This window comes from Talpa occidentalis, unplaced genomic scaffold, assembly GCF_014898055.3.
Source record: "Talpa occidentalis isolate TD23 unplaced genomic scaffold, MPIMG_talOcc4v2.1 talOcc4.13, whole genome shotgun sequence".
Taxonomy (NCBI): Eukaryota; Metazoa; Chordata; class Mammalia; order Eulipotyphla; family Talpidae; genus Talpa; species Talpa occidentalis.
The window spans coordinates 100144982-100165402 of record NW_023601322.1 but is presented as its reverse complement, the minus strand read 5'-3'; the positions used below and the strand labels follow the sequence as shown (position 1 = coordinate 100165402).

General features: G+C 37.9%; 1 protein-coding gene across 9 annotated transcripts in view; it reads right to left on the bottom strand.

Annotated features, from left to right (window-relative positions):
• The window catches only part of LOC119243673 (sodium/hydrogen exchanger 9B1), a 62974-nt gene that overhangs the window by 19642 nt on the left and 22911 nt on the right, over positions 1 to 20421 (bottom strand). For 8 of the 9 annotated variants that reach the window (XM_054694605.1, XM_037509616.2, XM_054694604.1 and 5 more), the window contains 4 exons: positions 17739 to 17919; positions 9053 to 9223; positions 7766 to 7908; positions 6499 to 6626 (listed from right to left, as the gene is read on the bottom strand). In XM_054694605.1, coding sequence (XP_054550580.1) covers positions 6499 to 6626; positions 7766 to 7908; positions 9053 to 9223; positions 17739 to 17919 — 623 coding nt within the window. The remainder of the gene's footprint in view (positions 1 to 6498; positions 6627 to 7765; positions 7909 to 9052; positions 9224 to 17738; positions 17920 to 20421) is intronic. The other variant, XR_008551574.1, reaches the window with a different exon arrangement.

Genomic DNA, 20421 nt, shown 5'->3' with positions numbered 1-20421 from the left:
GGACACACAAGTGGGCCCCCGAATTATAGCCTGGCTGGCTGACGACACCCACAGAAATGGGAAACTGCTAGAATCCTTCTGAGTATATTATATCAGAAACATTGCCTCATCCACAGTCAAACAGCAGAGGGGGGTGAGATGCTGCTGGTGCCCCCCAGGCCCCACATACCAGCCATTGCACATCTCACTTGTCAGTTGTTAACCACAGACACCTGCAGCCTTCTAGTTCTGCCCTGCTAAGAGACTACTTGTAGATGTGAAGGAGGTTTCTCCCTCTATCCACCAGATAGATTCTGCCAGTAACTAACTGATGTGAGAGGTTCAGCCCTTCTTCCCCTGGCTGCACAATCTCTCTGCTACAGATAATGCTCAAGAATTCCTGGTGGACTCAAGAAGAGCCTAGAAATATGAAAACACACATTTGTCTAGTTCAGTGGCCCCTGAACTTTACTGCATTTGGTAATCACCTGGTTTATTTTTTTCATCTCATTTATTATTTATCTGTTTCTACTCAAATCTAGCAGCTAATCTACCCCAAATTTAGCAGCTTAAAAGACTTATGGCCTCACAATTTCTGTGGGGCAGCAATCTATGTGTGGCTTGCCTCTATGCCTCTGACTCGATGTCTCTCGCGAGGTGAGTGGTGGAAGGTCTGCTTCCAAGCTGACTCACATGGCTGTTGGCATGCTTTCAGCCTCTCGCTATGAGGGTTTCTCCACTGGGCTACTAACAATGTGGCAACTGATACCTCCCACCTCCGAGACAAGTGATCAAACAGAATATAAGAGAAGACAGAGCCATGGTCTTATAAACCAATCCTAGATTGGATATCCTACACTTCTGCTCATCAGAAGCAAATCAGTACCTCCAGCCCACATTCAAGAAGAGTACACAAAGTCATACATGTCAGATAGCAGGGATCACGGCAGTGATCTTAAAGGTTGTCTGCCATGTACTGGAGACCTTTTTTAAAAAAATACCTGGATCCATTCCAAGATATTCCGATCTCATTAGGATAGACTTAACCTCTTAACTAGTTTTAAGCGTATTATTCAGTAGGACTACCCATGTGCACATGTAGTGACAAGTCTCAAACTTTCATCCTCTAAAACTGAAACTATACCCATCAAGAAACTATACTTTCCCCCTCACCAAGTCCTTGGTAACTCTCTAATGAGTTGTAGATGTTGAACACTTTTCATATGCTTGTGGTCATTTGCAGGTTTTCTATGGAGAAATGTCTATTCAAGTCCTTTGCTCATTATTTATTTGGGTGTTTTTAATGGTTGAGCTATAGTTGTTTACATATTCTCATTGTGGATCTCTTATCAGACAGACAAATGGCTTGCAATTATTTTGCTCACTCTGTCTTCTGTTTTCACTTTGCTAATTATATCCTTTGCAATGCAAAGGATGCAGTCCCATCCCTATCAAAGTTTCAATGGCATTCTTCAAAGAAACAGAACAAACATTACTGAAATTCACATGGAGCCACCAAAGACCCTGAGCAGCCAAAGCTCTCCTGACAGGAAAGAGAAGGAATGTCCAGATCATACTCCTAGACTTCAAACTGTGTGATAAAACCATACTATCAAAACAGTATGCTACTGGGCCAGAATCAGACACACAGACCAATGGAAGAGAGTCCAAAAATAAACTCACACTTACATGAACAGTTTAACTATGACAAAGAAGTCATGATGGACATTAGAGCAAGGAAAGTCCTTTCAATAAAAGGTGTTGGGAAGGGCCTCCCCGGTGGTACAGCGATTGAGCGCTGGGTTGCGAAGCTGCCCGTAGCCTCTGCAGCGCCGGTTCGATCCCCGGCCACCGGGCAAGGGTCCCTCCCACATGGCGCGCAGACCTCTCCTGCCGCCTGCTGCTCCCCTCAGCAGTGTATTTCATCAGTCTGCCTGCTCTACTCTCCCCTCTGGCTCTGGAGAATTCTCTCACCCTCCCGCGTTTCTGACTGTACCCAGTGCTTGTATAAATAAATAAATAAATCTTTAAAAAAAAAAAGGTGTTGGGAAAACTTGACAGCCTCATGCAAGAGAATGAAACTAGACCACTGTCTTGCACCTTACACAAACTTCTACACAAAATGTATAAAACACTTGGATGTGAGAACTGAAAGCATAAAATGCATACAAAACAAAGGCAAAACACTTCACAACATAAGTTTCAGTGATGTCTTTGTGGATTCATCACCAACAGCAATGAAAACAAAAGAGAATATAAACAATTGAGATGACATCAAATAAAAAACCTTCTGCACAGTGAAAGAAACCATCACTAAGACAAACAGGCACTGACTGAATAGGAAAAAATATTTGCATACCATACATCTAACAAGGGGCTGGTATTAAAGATTTACAAAGAACTCATACAATTCAACAAAAAGAAAACAAGTAACACAATAAAAAAAATGGGTAGAGTAGCTAAATAGGTAAATACCAGATGGTGTTACCTATATGTGGGATACAGAAAAATCAAAAAATACCCAGATAAAATAAAACAACAACCCCTAGAAATATGACTATAGAATTGTGGCTACCAGACATACAGGGAATGAACAAAGTGGGGAGGGCGCACAATGGACTCTGGTGGTGGGTGTGGTGAACTAACAATACCTGAAGAGGGAGCTGCTGTAGCTTTAAAATGTAACCAGCATGTAAACCACTATTACCTTCCTTAAAAAGAAAAAAAGACAGACATAATTGCAATGTAACAACAACAAAAGTAGATTCTGTTTCAAAAGATCTAGGGTGGGGCCTCCCCGGTGGCGCAGCGGTTGAGTGCTGGGTTGCGATGCTGCCCGCAGTCTCTGCGGTGCAGGTTCGATCCCCAGCTGCTCCCCGGCCACCAGAGGAGGGTCCCACATGGTGCGCAGACCTCTCCTGCAGCCCGCTGCTCCCCTCAGCAGTGTACTTCAGTCCTTCTGCCTGCTCTGCTCCCCGCTCTGGCTCTGGTGAATTCTCTCACCCTCCCGCGCTTCTGACTGTACCCAGTGCATGTATAAACAAAACAAACAAACAAATAAATAAATAAATAACATGCCTCTATAAAAAAAAAAAAATCTAGGGTGGGGCCTAGAATTCTACATTTCTAACAAGCTTTTAGGCAATACTAATGTTGCTGTCCAAGGAATATCCTTTGTGTAGCAAGAAATTCCTTATTAGAAAATTTCAGGAAACCAGTTTCCAAAGAGGGAAAGATTAGATTAGACTAGATTACCTTAAAGAGGAATGAAGAGTAGTCTGATAAGAGATACTTCAAGGGCAAAATTAATGCAGAGAGGTAACAGTGATAACAATGAATATTGAGGAACAAGTATATCTGAATCTAAAATTCAATAATAAATCATACAGAAGTCCTCTTCAGATGTCCCAGGGTAGTTTATTATCCACTGATCAGTTTTAAAAGAATTGGAAGATGATATCATCTGGAAGAAAATCTAGTACACCAGTGAGGGGATCTAGAAGAAATGGGCAGCAGCACAATGTAGGCATTAAGAGTGAAGATTCTATGCAGAGGAAGTGTTGGGGCCACCAGTTGGGTGTCTGCCTTTAAGAAAGTCATGAAACATCTCTTTGTTTCAGCTCATATGTAAAAAAATGGGAATAACAACAGTATCCACTTGGCAGGGCTGTTGTGAGGATTAATTAAACCAGCAATCATCAAGTACTTCACAAAATGCCTGCACACCGCCAGCAGTGTGAGATGCTTGCTGCCTTTACAAGTTATTATAGAGAACAAAGACAAGCAGAGAAACTCAGCTAAATGGAGAAGAGTTCCCCATAAAGAACATTTAAAAATAATCTTAGATTACAAGTCTAGATTATAACTGAGAGCATATATGAGGGTGCAGAGGACATTAAAGGTAGGCAGAACTTAACGGAACTTAAGTATGTGCTTTCCAAAATTTTAGGTAAAACTATGAGACTGAATTTCCAACTTTTAAATATTAAAGGAAGAAACAGAAGTGAAAGACATAAAATGCTATGAAGTCAAAAAAAGGTAGGAAAAGTGAAAAGGAATGAAATGTAAAAATAAAGTATAATACCTTAAAAAGTGAACTAAGAGCAGGATTAAGTACAAGTTCGCCTACAGTAATTGGTTGGACAGACCAATTAGCCCTGAGTTCTTAGTAAAATATATCTGTAAAACAAAATGGTAAGGGAAAATTGCCAAGAAAACTGGCAACTTGGGTGTTTGGTGGTGTGTGCAGTATGATAACAACACCTAAGGGGTCTCCCTATGCTTCCAAAATGCAAACATCGATATAAACCAATGTTTAAACTGACCTGTAAGGAATTGGTTGGTTGGACAAATTAGCTGAATTGTAAGATATATATGCAAAACAAAATGGTAAAGGAAAGTAGTAATATGTCTGATATGTAGCAGTAGTAGTATGTATGATAGCCAAAGTGAGTTCATTTTATGAGTGACGTACAACTTACATTAGAAAATTTATCACTCTAAATTCAAGACAATAAAGGAGAAAATACACATCATCACAACAGAAGTGAAACATTTATTTGATAAAATTCTACATGCATTTTTAATAAAATTTTTTAGTAAACTAAGAATAGAAGGAAGCTTCCTTAATCTAACAAAGGGCAGCAATGAAAAACAAAATCGAGACAAGCTGCCTACTAAAACCACCTCTAATCATCATTACATCATCATTACATTGAAGGTCATAAAATGACCCAAATGCCCAAAAACAAATGACTGGATCAAGAAGATGTGGTCTATATACACTAAGGAATACTATTCAGCAATCAAAAAAAGATAAACTCACGCCATTTGCAGCAACATCGATGGAGCTGGAAGGGATTATGCTTAGTGAAATAAGCCAGAAGGAAAAAGAAAAATACTAATGGTTTCACTTACAGGAGGAATGTAGGAGAACCAAATAAGGGACTAGGAAAAAATAATTACAATAAATTAAAAAACAAAATAAACAGGCAACTATTAATCACAGAGACACTCTGCAGGGAGAGGGATCAAAACAGGAGGGAATGTGTTCTTGCACAGGGGACTGTGGTGGTGGTGCACAGGTGATTTGGTGGTGGGGTTTTGCAGGGACTATACCTGAGAGGACAAAGCATGCATTGCACAAAAAAAGGAAGAATGATGTAAAATATATATAAAATAAAAAAATACTAAATAAATCATTATATAAATAAAATAAAGAAAAAATGTACAAAGTATAAACAAGTTAATCACAGATAAGAAATACCAAAGGATAATGCATCTATAAAAGAAGCTCAAGCTCATTAATAATCATAGAAATGCAAATTTAAATAACAAAGCGATGCCATTTTTCCATTCACCATATTGGAATAAACCTAGTTTGTTATCAAGGGTTTGTAAGAAAGGATAAGTATTCACATTCTGTTGCTAATAAGGCAAATTAGGAGATGAAGGCATTTGGAAAGTATTCATCAAAACTGAAAATTATTCTAGAAAAACTTGTATTTGTGCAAAACGTTATAAATAAAATCTGATCTTATCATACAATGTAATACTATACAATAATTAAATGAATTATACTTTTCAACATAAATCTCAAGAATACTGTTGAATTTTTTTAACTGTTGAAAAAATTCAAAAGTGAAAACATTCTTTCATATGATTTATATGAAAATATACAAACTAAAATATTTTTATATGGACACCCACAAAAGTATTATATATATTTTTATATAAACGATTTTATATTATAAATATATTTATACACTATGTAAACCACATATAAATTTCTTTGAAACCTGTGATGTTGTCTTTAAAGGTCTACAATGATTGTCCTTTTGGGTTGGGGCATGGGGTGCCAGGATTTGAAGGCATGGTAAGAGTTTTTCACTTTTATCTGAAATGTTCTACTTTTTAAAAAATAAAATGCATTTGGGTATTAACTTTATAATAAAAAATAATTTTTAAAAATCCAGTAGATTTAACAGTATGTAGTGGGTGAACTTTGCTATAAAGTTCAGTGGAATAGATAAGCAGTGACAAAATTTCAATGAATTGGAAATTAAAAGAAATTCAGATATAGAGACAGTGGTGATTATGAACTATATTCTGAGGAATTTGAACATGAAGGGAAATAAATGATGGATAATAACAGATGGGATATATGATGCAGGGAACAAGTGCTGTATCTGTAGAAAATTTAGTTCATAGGTATAATATATACATAGAATACATAGGAAGAGGCCACTAAATAGGCTAAAAATAGAGCTACATTACAATATATATAAGAAGGAATAAACTGAAGAGTTATCTTGGCATTAAACATTTAGGGACTATGTACGGTTATGGCAGGTTTAGAACACAGCTCAGCTTCTGACCAACTGATTTCTAAGGTTTCCTACCACCAAAAAAATAATTTTAATGAGAAGCTTGTCTGTACACTAGTCTCAATATTTCAATAATTTCAAATCAAGCATCCTTAACTGAGTATTTTGATAGGGAAAAATGAGAAAAAGTTACCCTAATAGCAATCCCCACTGCCAGGGAAAATTCATCAGGAAGTGGGAAATAATAGCCATTGAGCAGGCCTCCATCAGGCATGGGCCCACAGACAGTCTCAAACACACGCCTTTCATTTCCCTCAAAGCCTGAAATATAAAAATAATCACACTTTAGACAAATCTATAATGGTCAAATAGAAAATTATTTAAGGAAATATTGAAACCTTATACCTTATACCTTTTTTGGGTATAAGTTCTTGCTATTATCTACTTCTTCCAGATTGTCCCACTGCGCTTGAAATACAAACATAGCTCATTTTGTATATCATAGATTGGATTACAAATTACTTCACATTTTATAAAACACTGTTGTATTTTAATTATTAAAAAATCAATTTCTCTGTAATTTAATTAACTGCCTTCCTTAATTTCTACCTTTCTTATTTCTACCTTCCTTAATCTGCCTTAGAGTATAATGAAATAGTATAATGAAAGTATACCATAGGTTTATTTCCATAAGGTTGAGATGAATAGTTTGATTAACTTAATAATTTGAAATAGAAAATATCAACATGGAATAAGAGACTCTCACTTAAAACCACAAAATTAATTAAAAGAGATAAAACTACTCAATTTTCTCACTGGTTCAAATCTCTACTGGAGAATAAAATAAATTTCACTGTCTATAATTAGTTATGCTCTTGAGATATTTCCACTACACTCATACATTTACCACTTTTGAGTAACTGTTATATTCCTGAATAATCATCTTTTAAAAACCCAAATAAATGAATGACTCCTAGATACTAATATTTTAAGACATATTTTAAATGGTTGGCTTTTATAATAATGCAAACACAATTAGGAACATACTTCTGCAGGGAAAAGTCATGAAATAAAAATATTATTGAAGTTTTTTAAATCTTTTTGAAACAAAGCAAAAATTTTTTTATAGGGAGACAATATACTTTGTTAAATGAAAAGTAAATAGTTATTAACCAGAAGAGCTACAACTTCCAAATAATACAAATGCCGCAAAAGACAGATTGATCTCTAAGCAAATAATTAAAGATGATCTCTAATAGAGATCTTACCTCACAGTGATTTTTTTCATATCAAAAGTAGAAATCAAGGTGCCAAAATTCCTACAAAATCTGTATTCTTTTTCTTAATTTTGCTTAAAGATTCCACTTGAAAAATCTATAACAAAAATTCTGTCTACTTTTCTTTGCCACCAGTCTCCAATATTTAAAATAGTCTTACTCAATGTATAATTGGAAATGCACCTTTGGGTCCAGTCCAAGTCCAGCTCGTATCAGGATAATGGTAAGGGCAGTATTTCTTAATGCTGAAGACCATTTACTATTTATAAGGACGAATTTGCTGAGGAATGGAGCATTCCTAATGGTAAAACCAGCCAGTAACATCCCTTAACACAAAGAAAATAAAGCACATGTGATTTGGTTGATTTTTTTTCCAAGAGAGAAACCAGAAATGTTTAATTTCCCCTCTTCAAACACACTGTATCAACACTTTGGATGAAGGGCACTTACACACAAGTGGAGGATGCAGCATAAAGGACTACAGGCAAGAGAGGACATTGCTAAATGGGGTACAACAAGTAATTCTGTCTTCCCAAAACACAAAGGGCAAGGCTGGGAGTGGAAGAATGGGCTAGAGGGGGCAGATCATGGAAAGCTGCCTCTCCACCCCCCTCACCATTCTTTGACAGGGGGAGGCACCGTGGAGAAGTTTTAGGCTGGAAATGACATATGATGAGTCTTGCATTTTCTCCATTTTGGTGAATTAGACAGGCATGAAACTGGAAGACAGAAGACTGCCATAGTCCATGGAGGAGCTGGAAACAAGTAACTTACACAAAGTAAGTGCAGATGTTTTGGAAAAGAGGTAAAAGGTTGAATGAATACTTAGGAAGTGTTGAGAGTGTTGTAAACATTGAAAGCGGGGGTAGAGATAAGATGGAGAGAGTATATCTACAGAGTGTACTGAATATTCGGATGTACTGAATACTTAGAAGATATGATACACCTTTGACAAATGTTCTTCCACTAATTGTCTCCTGTCCAGTTGGAGAATGACATAATAATAGTAATGAAGAAACAGCACATAATACTAGTTGGGCTGATGATGCATCCCTGAATATACAAAGAGCTTACTCAAAGCCATAGGATATTTTGGTGTCCTAGTCATTATAATATTTGAATCTTGTAGTTGTATTTGACTTGGTTACCAACAGAAAAACACAGCTTTTTCCCTAGTTTTTCCTTATTTATAATGCATCTAAATTTCATTAAAATGTCCTATTAAATGGTAAAGCAATAAGAATCAATAATTTAAATTATCTTAAAAATGTTTAAGAAAAAAAATCTGTGCATAGAGAATAAATATTTCTACAATAAGCTATGTATACACATATATAGTAAGTCACATATAAGGAAGCTTTACAGATCATATATACTCACTATTTCTAAGCTATATCTAGTCTAACAAAAATATGGACATAATTTACATACAGTCAAAAGCAAAGAAACAAGACCTAATTATATGTTTACCAAGAAGAGGTGGAAGTGGAGGCACTGGAGGTATGGCAATCAATTCCAAAAGTTTCCCCCCAATAAAGGCACCATAAAAGACAATAAAGAATCCAAATAAACTTCCACCAGGAAGAACGACAGGACCAACGAGTGACCAGGTCATACACCATATCATTATAAGTATAGCTCCTGAAATACAAAAAGGTACACATGATGCATAGTCATACAGAAGGTGAATTCTCATTTACTAAATATATTAATGGCTAATCCCTATAAAATGATAGGACAGACTAATTCTGCTTGCTAGTATAGTTAAAGAAATATCTGTTTAACATACATTACAAATACCCTGTGCATTTTTTTAAAATTTATTTATTTATTATATACAAGCACTGGGTACAGTCAGAAGCGCGGGAGGGTGAGAGAATTCACCAGAGCCAGAGCGGGGAGCAGAACAGACAGACTGACGAAATACACTGCTGAGGGGAGCAGCGGGCGCGGCAGGAGAGGCCTGCACAGCAGGAGAGGTCTGCGCGCCAATGCGCATTTATGGGACAAGTTTTAAAGTGAATCCTTTCAAGAGCTAAACATTTTTTGTATGACATTTAAAAATGTCATGACGATATGATGAAGTTTACTTCATTCTATATTTTAAAGCAGGTTTTCCATCAGGAGTAAGAGGATTGAATGGAGAATTCTCAAATTTAGTGAAGATCACAGTGGCAGAGTAGTAAATTTTAACAGGAGCAGATTAAACCTTTGTATTGAAAGGATAACTCAGTTAATATTTGATATAGATTATTTATTTATGTATTTTTAAAAAAGATTATTTATATAAGAACTGGGGTACAGGCCATATTCGCAGGAGGGTGAGAGGATTCATGAGAGACAGAGCAGGGAACAGAACAGGCAGACTGACGAAATACACTGCTGAGGGGAGCAGCGGGCGAGACAAGAGAGGTCTGCTGAGCCATGTGGGATTCTCCCCTGCTGGCCGGGATAGAACTAGTGCTGCACTCAACTGCCTGCGCCACCAGGGGAGGCTCTAAAGATCATTTAAAGGTATAAAGGCAGTGTACCTAGTCTTTGAGAGAATATAAAGTATCTGAGATTATATAGGAAACAGAGATGGGCTGACTGGGTAAGTATAAGGTAGCAGACATTGTTTCTGGTCCAACTCAAGGGGGAGTCCTTAGGTTTCTATAAATGACAGGTGGTTATACTATAAATTGCTATGTGCAAATAAAATGCTACCTTCATTCCTGTTAACCATAATTTCTAATTCATTTTAGGTTCTTAAAACAGCTTAAGTATTCTGTACCTGGAACCTCTTTGTGGCTACATAGAACTGCCAGAGTATAAGAAGAGAATTTTTACAAACTCAACACAGAAAATTATGAGTAAGATTCTTTTTTCCATCCTCCATGCCAACTATTGCCATTCCCACAAAAATGGAGTATTTAAGAACTGAACTCTTACTGAACGAATGGACCAGAAGATCTCATTCTACTGACAAATGGAAAAGACAAGGCAGTTTTTCTTAGCTGCTTTGTAGGTGGCAAAATCACCTGAAAATTCATATACAAAATAAGCCTCAACTAACTTATGTTTAAGGTTCAAGTTTCCATGATTTGTATGACTTGGGACCCCTAAACCTACCACAGAAAAAGTCTTCCCATGTAACTATCCCCACAGCACTTAGTAGAGGCTAATTCAAAACAGACATTTCTTTTTTTTTTTTTTTTAAGATTTTTTTTTTTATAGAGGCATGTTTTATTTATTTATTTGTTTGTTTGTTTGTTTTGTTTTATACATGCACTGGGTACAGTCAGAAGCGCGGGAGGGTGAGAGAATTCACCAGAGCCAGAGCGGGGAGCAGAGCAGGCAGAAGGACCGAAGGACACTGCTGAGGGGAGCAGCGGGCGGCAGGAGAGGTCTGCGCGCCATGTGGGACCCTCCTCCGGTGGCCGGGGAGCAGCCGGGGATTGAACCGGCGCCGCAGAGGCTGCGGGCAGCTTCGCAACCCAGCGCTCAACCGCTGTTTTGGGAGGCCCCAAAACAGACATTTCTGATTCCACACTGTATAAAATCTCAAAGGTAAGCCCCATTTAATCTAAACTTAAAACAAAACACTTAAAAAAAAAAAAAAAAACCACAATTCCCTACAAGAAAAAGTTACTAGATACAACAAAGAAAACCTCAGTCTATAAAATAATCACTATAAAGTACCATTCAAGGAAAGAACAAATTAAAGATGCTATGGAGAAAATGCTCCAGACACACCTCCATGAAGGGGAGGCACCACTCCCCTCCCTCTCTCTCACAGCAGCCGCCAGGATGGAAGGCACAGTGGGAGAACCAGACTGGAGCTAGGGACAGAGCTGAGGGGCCAGTGGGGCTACCTAACTGGGATGGGCAGACTGGGTAGTAGATCTACATGGTTTGGGACCCCTAAACCTATAAAAAAAAAAAAGTGGGGCCTGGCTCTCTTGCTTTTACTGCTTCAACTTGCACCCTGCTACTCTATTATCCTGTTAGACTGGAAGACAAGTCCCTTTTCAAAATTTCTAGAGTATGTGCTTAAATTTTTCTAGGTGACATAAGACACATTTTTCTCAAAAACATTATTATCTAGTTTCCTTGCAATAAGGAATCAAAAATAAACCTAAATTCAGGAGCATCAGGTTTTCCTGGGGGCAGAACCACAACCTACTCAATCTGGAATTGTAATAGTAAGGTTATCCTGTCTCAAATCATTTTTTCATTTTATCCTATTATTTAATTCCATAGACTTCTAAAGTTTCAAGATACTACAAACCACGAAGAGACCAATCATTGCGAGGGACTCCTATTTCATTTGTCATAACTTTTACCAGAGAAGTGAGTTTCTCTGACCAGGAAGTTCAGGCTGACAATCTAAGTCAGGCTTTAACACAAGCACCTCTATTCAGGCCCAGTTTCTTTTTATATCAGCCAAACACCTAGGAGATGAAGTCAGTTATTTTTCCTTGTTAGATAACATGAGCTAATTTTGATTAATAAGCACAGGTAGAATAAAATATTATACCCAGGGCCTCCCTGGTAGCTCAGGCGGTTGAGCGCCGCACTGTGAAGCTGCCTGCAGCCTCTGCAGTACGGGTTCGATCCCTGCCGGCCAGGGAGAAGCCCACATGGCGCAGCAGACCTGTCTTGCCTGCTGCTCCCCTCAGCAGTGTATTTCTTCAGTCTGCCTGTTCTGTTCCTTGCTCTGTCTCTGGTGAACCCTCTCACCCTCCCGCGCATCTGGCCTGTACCCCGGTTCTTGTATAAATAAATAAATCTTTAAAAAATAAAATAAAATATTATACCCAATATTATAATGCATTTCAAAGTGAATCATTAAATATTAAACTAGTTCTCAATGACCAAAAGTTATCCCAAATCACATTTTTGGAAAACACTTGCATGAGTTTTTATTATATTCTTGAGTTTAGAAAGAATTTACGTAAGCACTATTTTAAAACCATTAGATATGAATTATCTCTAATATTACCATCTAGAGGTAAAATAAAACACGGGGGGTGACACACAATACACAGACACAAACCAAGAGCTCCAAGTGTCCATGCAAAACTTCAGTCACATGTACTCATTTCATTTGTGATGATATGAGAATTTTCATTAATTCTGTTTTCAAGTAGTACTTTCTCTTTACTTACTCCTTCAGATAAGATACTACCCCCCTTAACATTTCTAAAAATGGATCTTTGATTCTAAGAAAAGTAGGGGCAGAAAGCTTGTACCAGAGATATATTCATGCTTCCTTAAGGCCAGATTTTCCTTCTCAAAATACCTGTGAGAGATTTGGAATGGATGGACTTTGAGTTGTTTCTGTAACCATATCTCTGACCTGGTAAAAACTCCAATTGTAAGACAAAAATATTCTAATTCCTCAAAGAACTCAGGTGGTATCGTGTCTGGTACTACTAGGTTGACATACACATTTAACACATTTTTTCTCTTATATATATATATATATATATATATATTTTTAAAGATTTATTTATTTATTTATACAAGCACTGGGTACAGTCAGAAGCGCGGGAGGGTGAGAGAATTCATCAGAGCCAGAGCAGGGAACAGAACAGGCAGACCAACAAAGTACACTGCTGAGGGGAGCAGTAGGCAGGGGAGGTCTACGCGCCATATGGGACCCTTGCCGGCGGCCGGGGATCTAACTGGCACTACAGAGGCTGTGGGCAGCTTTGCAGCCCAGCCCTCAACCACTGCGCCACCAGGGGAGGCCCTCTAATATATTTTTAAATCGGAGAGGAGGTGATCTATATAAGATGGAAATTAAGATCATTATATGCTAGAATAAATATCCCATTAAACTATTAATTCAACTACATTTAAAACTTCATTAACTCAAGACTAGAACTATTACAAAGACAACCAAAAAACAATTTAGACCCGAGGTGGACAAATTCTATTTTCTATTCAGTCATATTGAGACCAAACCCAATTCTCACAAAGATAAGAGGATAGAACACCTTGTCCAATCCTATGATATTTTTAATGAACAGCACTAAAGACCAATCAGTGGTATTGTGCATAAGGAAGAGGATGAGAGAGGGGATATACTGATTTTTTTTCTTCATATATTCTGTATATTGACCCTAATTAACTTTGGATTAAAAAACTCTTTTCTTGGGGCCTCCCTGGTGGTGCAGGGGTTAAGCACCGCACTATAAAGCAATCCGCAGCCTCTGCAGCATGAGTTTGATCCCCGGCTGACCAGGGAGCAACCCACATGGTGCAGCAGACCTCTCCTGACTTGCCCACTGCTCCCCTCAGCAGTGTACTTCGGTCAGTCTGCCTATTCTGTTCCCCACTCTGTCTCTGGTGAATTGTCTCACTCCCTCCTCCCGCATTTCTGGCCTGTACCCCAGCTCTTGTATTCATAAATAAATAAATCTTAAAAAAAAAAAAAACTCTTTCTCTTTAAATCTATACCTTCGAATTTAGGGCACAAAATTTTGAAAGCTCAAAAGAGTTTCCTAGTGGCCATGTTAAGTTTAAAGTTATTTTTTATATTATTGGCAATGTGAGACCGGAATTTGCAAAAACATTTGTTAACACATGGTTTTACATCTACTTTTAATATTTTTCTTATTAAAAACTATTCCCAACGCTGGCTAAAATATTTCTCTACATTTTCCTTCCTTTTCCCCTCCTTCCCCTATTTTCTATTTAATTTTTTTCCAATTAGACATGTAGATTGAGAGGTTTCCTAATTTGTAATAGATCCAATATAAGCAATTTTAAAGTTTTCCAATTTAATAGAAACTCAGCCAACTGACAAGCATCATTTATAGCTTACCTAAAGATCCAGAAATTCACTCCCAGCAGAAAACACAGCAAAACGAAAGACTCAATATACATTAACAGTTTTCAGTTAAGCCTTGGAGCCAGAATTATAACCCATGCTAGCCAAATTTCCAGATTTTTGGCTCAAGATTTCCTTAGAAATAGTTATTTAAAAAAAAGGATAGAGAGAAAGAGAGAAAGAGAGAGAGAGGAGAGAGAGTTGTTATCTCAGTGTATATTAAGATATCCTCTTTCTAATAGCAACACACAAGACAGACTCTAGACTGCAGTACCTTTACCCAAACCTCAAGACTAGAAAAACGTGGTGGGAAATGGCAAGAAACTGGAATCCAAATGTCCTATCCATGGAAAAGAACAGAAAAGCACCTCAAGGTAGATAACCACCAAACCTCAAGTCAGAAAACATATCATGAGACAGCATATAACATTCAAAATAAACAGGACATGGTCAAGTCTCACTTTTCAAAAACAAGCAAGGCTCTGGAAGAAACAAAACCAAAGAATCAGGCAAAATGAAGGAACCAAATCCTTAAACCAAAACAGTTACTCAATATCCAAGACACTAGCTTTCCAATATTTTCTCTTACCAATCTTAAATTTAGAGAGAAAAAGGAAAGGACTTCATACCTCTTGGTTTCCATTAGATTTCTGCAGGGGAAGAGAGATCAGGAGTCTGAAGTGGTAAAAATCTTTACCTGTTGCCAGCATGTTCAGAAATCCTAGATCTCCTCTGCAGCCATCTTGGGAAAATAAGCAGCCCAGCCATTGACAGTTCTCCTGGCGGGTGCAGCAAATTGTCAGGGCACAAAGGAAATCACCCTTTTGGGTTCTTCTAGGCTGGTATATAACCAAACAAGCATCAGACAGATTGAGAAGAGAAAAAATAAAAAAGGAGTTTAATAATTACATGTATACTTCCTGTATACATAGTGAGACCTGGCATTACTAATCCAACAGTTTAGATTTCTTATTTGAGTTAACTGTATACACTGTGGCATTGCTGAATGAAATACGACTGTAGAGAAACAGCAGCTCTACTGTTTTCTATTACCCAGAGTATATGCTGTTTTCAGGATTCCTATAGTGTGAAATTAGGGGCTGTTTGTGTATGTGTGTGTGTGTGTGTGTGTGTAAGGGGGGGGTATTGAAAAAGAATATGCACCCCCAAGACAGAAACATAGACATTATAAAAATTTCCTTTTCTTAAACAATTTCTCTAAAGTTGCTAAATCAAAAAAAAAAAAAAAAAAAGGGAGTAACCATCTCTAGATGTATCTAAGTTTGCAGTTTCAATACTGATTTAAAACTCTTCAATTGGTTCCTGAGCAAACTGCAATCCCCAACTTTGAAAAATAACCTTTGGAGCCAACACATTTTCCTTTCTTCTACAGGCCGTCATCCTACACCTACAACTCTATACAAACTGTCCACTAAATAGGATCATAGCAACATGTATTTAAGACCTATGCCCTATCACCTACTACAAATATTCAAATTTAGTTTACATTCAGAATCTTAGAAATACTGATGTGAAGAGAACTAGTAAAAGACAAAACAGATTAAAATAGGGCCTCCCTGGTGGCACAGCCGTTGAGCGCTGGGCTGCAAAGCTGCCCGCAGCCTCTGCAGCGCGGCGCGCAGACCTCTCCTGCCACGCCCGCTGCTCCCCTCAGCAGTGTACTTCGGTCCTTCTGCCTGCTTTGCTCCCCGCTCTGGCTCTGGTGAATTCTCTCACCCTCCCGCGCTTCTGACTGTACCCAGTGCTTGTATAAATAAATAAATAAATAAATCTTAGAAAAAAAATAGATTAAAATATAATGAAAGAGGGGCCTCCCTGGTGGCCTAGGAGTTAAGTCTCAGTGCTATCACCACTACAGCCTGAGTCCTATCCCTGACCAGGGAGGTGACCCACATGTGAAGCAGACCTCTCCTGTCTCCCTGCTGCTCCCCTCAGCAGCATATTTCAGTAGATCCGCCCGTTCTGCTCCCCACTCTGACTTTAGTGAATTCTTTCATTACCACCCCCACCTCTGGTCTGCAGTTAAAAGCAACCTTTACAAAATGACAAATCAATAAAATTTACTTTCAAAAATTTAAAGCAGACCTCCCTGGTGGCGCAAGGGGTTTGCGCACAGCACTGTGGGGCTGTCTGCAGTCTCTGCAGCATGAGTTCCATCCCTGGCCAGCCAGGGAGCTGCCCACATGGTGCAGCAGACCTCTCTTGTCTTGCCCGCTGCTCCCCTCAGCAGTGCATTTCAGTCAGTCTGCCTGTTTTGTTCCCCACTCTGTCTTTGGTGAATCCTCCACCTCCTGCACCTCTGGCCTGTACTCCAGTTCTTGTATGCATAAATAAATAAATCTTTAAAAAAATTAAAAAAAAAAACTTAAAGCTAGCAAGTAGCAAATAAAAAAATTTTAAATTTCTATTGCTTATTTTTCATTATCCATATAGATATATATATGCATATATACATATAGAATGTGTATATATAAATTTATATTCATATATATACACACATATATATACACACATATATATACATATATGCATAGAAGAACTGCAGGCCAGAGGGTGGGGGGGAGTGAAAGAATTCATTAAAGTCAGAGTGGGGAGCAGAACAGGCAGATCTACTGAAATATGCTGCTGAGGGGAGCAGCAGGAAGACAGGAGAGGTCTGCTGCACCATGTGGGTCACCTCCCTGGTCAGCGATGGAACTCAGGCTGTAGCGGTGATAGCTGAGACTAAACTCCTAGGCCACCAGGGAGGCCCCTCTTTCATTATATTTTAATCTATTTTTGTCTTTTACTAGTTCTCTTTATTTTGAAGGTGAAAATATTAATCTGTTTCACTCTGTTAAGTTTAACCTTTAGAATATCTAGAACAATGTAAAGAAAGTCCTTTAACAATGAGATGTTTTAAAATTTTAATAGGGAAGCAAATTTTATACAACTCTTTACAAATCAGCAGCTGTTTAAAACTTGGGGCATGGCTTTATTATGAGCTTTATTTCCAAAAGAATAAAGTTGTTTCAACTAACTTAAAACTAAATGTCAAAAGCAGGTCCTAAATAAAACCCTTTCATCAATGCTGTTTCTAAGTCCTAAAATTTAAGACAAAAAAGGCATGAAAAACATTAAAATACAGATTTGTTAAACAATTATTACTTTTTTGCAGGTTTAAGGAAACGGTTCCTCTTTGCCTACATATATTGTGTAATACAGCTTATCGTTGATGTGGAGTATACAGATGAAGAGTGACTTAGTTGGCTGTGTTGAAATATTCACCAAACATTCCTTATTTTCTCTCCACATACAAGTGCTGATTTTACATACCATTTGTTAAAAAGTTATTCAATGAGCCCCGTGGAGGACAAGGACCTCTCTTTTCCAATCGACGCCGCCTCTTTTCCGAGCGATGATCCTTCTTTTTCAATGGTGGTTTATTTTCCTCTGTTTTTGACAAGACAGGTTCCTTAGTTTCTCTATATTCATAAGTATTCCCATCTCTGTTGATCTGCAGTAAAACAAGTATTTATTTTAAGAAATACAATTTCCATATAGTTTTATAAATTCATGAATGTCAATGTGGATAATGACACAAACAAAAGAACATTCATGCTCTTATCAAAAAGGGTGTGGGGGGGCCACAGCAGTGAGTTTGCAGGCACAACGATGAAGCGTGACAGGCTGAAGCAACTGGGACTTTCACTGTGATTTATACATAATGAATTAATAAGATTAGCACATGGGCAGAATCATTAAAAGGGTTATTCCTTAAGTTAACTCCCAAAGATTACTCAGCAAAACAGTGGAATGAAAATATAGCTAAATTTGAAAAGACATGAATTGTAACTTTCTTGGGCTCATTTCATGTGAAAAATCACATGACAATGTAAAATGAGAAAAACAAATCAAGCCTTCAGAATTTCAAAGGTCATGTTTCCACAATTATTCTAGATAACATAACGAAATAGTTCATGGGTGTATCTCAACTTTCCAGACTTTCAAAGGTAGTCTAATTATGAAGCTGCTGATTTGGGGAAGAGGTTGGAGGGGGAGCTATCTTTAGTTTGTAAGAATATCAAGCTTCTCCCAAGGTGAAAAAAAAATTTAACAGTCAAAAACCAAAATAACATGAGCCCTGGAAAAGAGACCTTCAGATTGGACACACTGTCCTCATCATGTGTGTGCAGGTGTGTGCGCTTGTGTGTGTGTATGTGTGTGCACGCACACGCAGGCCAGCATTTTGAGAATATCTGGAGTACAGTGGTGAGAGAACATTACACTAAAACAAGAAGTGGGACTAGAGGTTAGAGAACATGCGCAGGTTAAGAAAGGGAAGAGTCACGTTTCATGACTAGGAGACAGTCACCACTGCAGCTGATGGAAGGAATCATGCGGCTCTTTAAGATCAAACTTCTCTAAACCTGCTCAAGAGTCATTTGCTGGAGTTCTGGCATACATACTTTTTTTTTGGAAAGTCTGTCACTACATAAAAGGGTCAGGGTAAAGACAAAAAGGTGAATTTTCATTAGGGTGGGTGAAAGGCAATATACAATAAAACCATATTATTTTAGGTTTCATTATTTCCAAATTTATAAAAACTGACACATGTTAGGATGAACTCTTTATACATAAACAGAGTAACAGAATCTAAGGTAGATACTACAAATATTTAAAAGAACTTCTTGGCCTTTAAAAACTGTAGAAACTTCTATTTTAAAAAATAAATTCTTTTTCTTTCCCTGGGAGCATGCAAGGAATCTGAATTTTAGATTTTTATTTTTACTTTTATTTTTACTATTTTATTTTCTTATATCATTGTTCATTTTTGTACCAGATTTGAATTCTCCCCTCAGATATAGTCCCCATAATTCTCCCACCACCACATCACCTGTGAATCGTCACCATAATCCCTGTGTTCCTCCCCCTTCCCTGCTTTATGCCTCAGATCTATGGTCAGCTTACTAGTTTTGTCTTTTTCTTGACCCTTTGTTTGGTTTCCCCATATTCCACATATAAGTGAAACCATTTGATATTTTTCCTTTTCTTTCTTATTTCACTAAGCATAATCCCTCCAGCTCCATCTACACTGCTGGGAATGGCATGAGCTTCTTTTCTGATCACTGAGTAGTATTCCATTCTGTATATAGACCACATCTTCTTGATGCAGCCATGTGTTTTGGGGCATTGTTTCCATTATCTTAGCTATTATGAATAGTGCTGCAGTAAACATAGGAGTACAGGTTTCCTTCCAAATTTATGTTTTTGGGTCCACTGGGTAGATTCTTAGGAGTGGAATTGCTGGTCATATGGTAGATCCATTTTTAGTGTTCTGAGGAACCCCCACACAGCTTTCTATGGTGGTTTGCATTCCCACCAGCAGTGTAAGAGGGTTCCTTTTTCTCCACATCCTCACTCACCAGCATTTGTTGTTGCCAGTTTTGTTTGTTTTTTTTTTAAGTATGTGCCATTCTCACCAGTGTGAGGTGGCATTTCATTATGGTTTTGATTTGCATTTCCCTCATTATCAGTGATGTTAAGCATTTTTTTCATATACCTGTTAGCCATTTGCATTTTTTTTCTTTGGAGAAGTGTCTTTTTAGCTCTTCTGCCCATTTTTTTTTTTTTAAAGATTTATTTATTTATGCATACAAGAGCTGGGGTACAGGCCAGAGATGGGGGGGGGTGAGAGGATTTACCAGAGACAGAGTAGGGAACAGAACAGGCAGACTGATTGAAATACACTGCTGAGGGGAGCAGCAGGCGAGACAGGAGAGGTCTACTGTGCCATGTGGGTTGCTCCCTGGCCAGCCGGGGATCGCATTCGTGCTGCAGAGGCTGTGGATTGCTTCATAGTGCAGTGCTTAACCCTTCACGCCACCAGGGAAGCCCCATTCTGCCCATTTTTTTTTTGATTGGGATATTTGCTTTGTTTTTTTGTTTTGTTTTGTTTGTTTTTTAAAGATTTATTTATTTATACAAGCACTGGGTACAGTCAGAAATATGGGAGGGT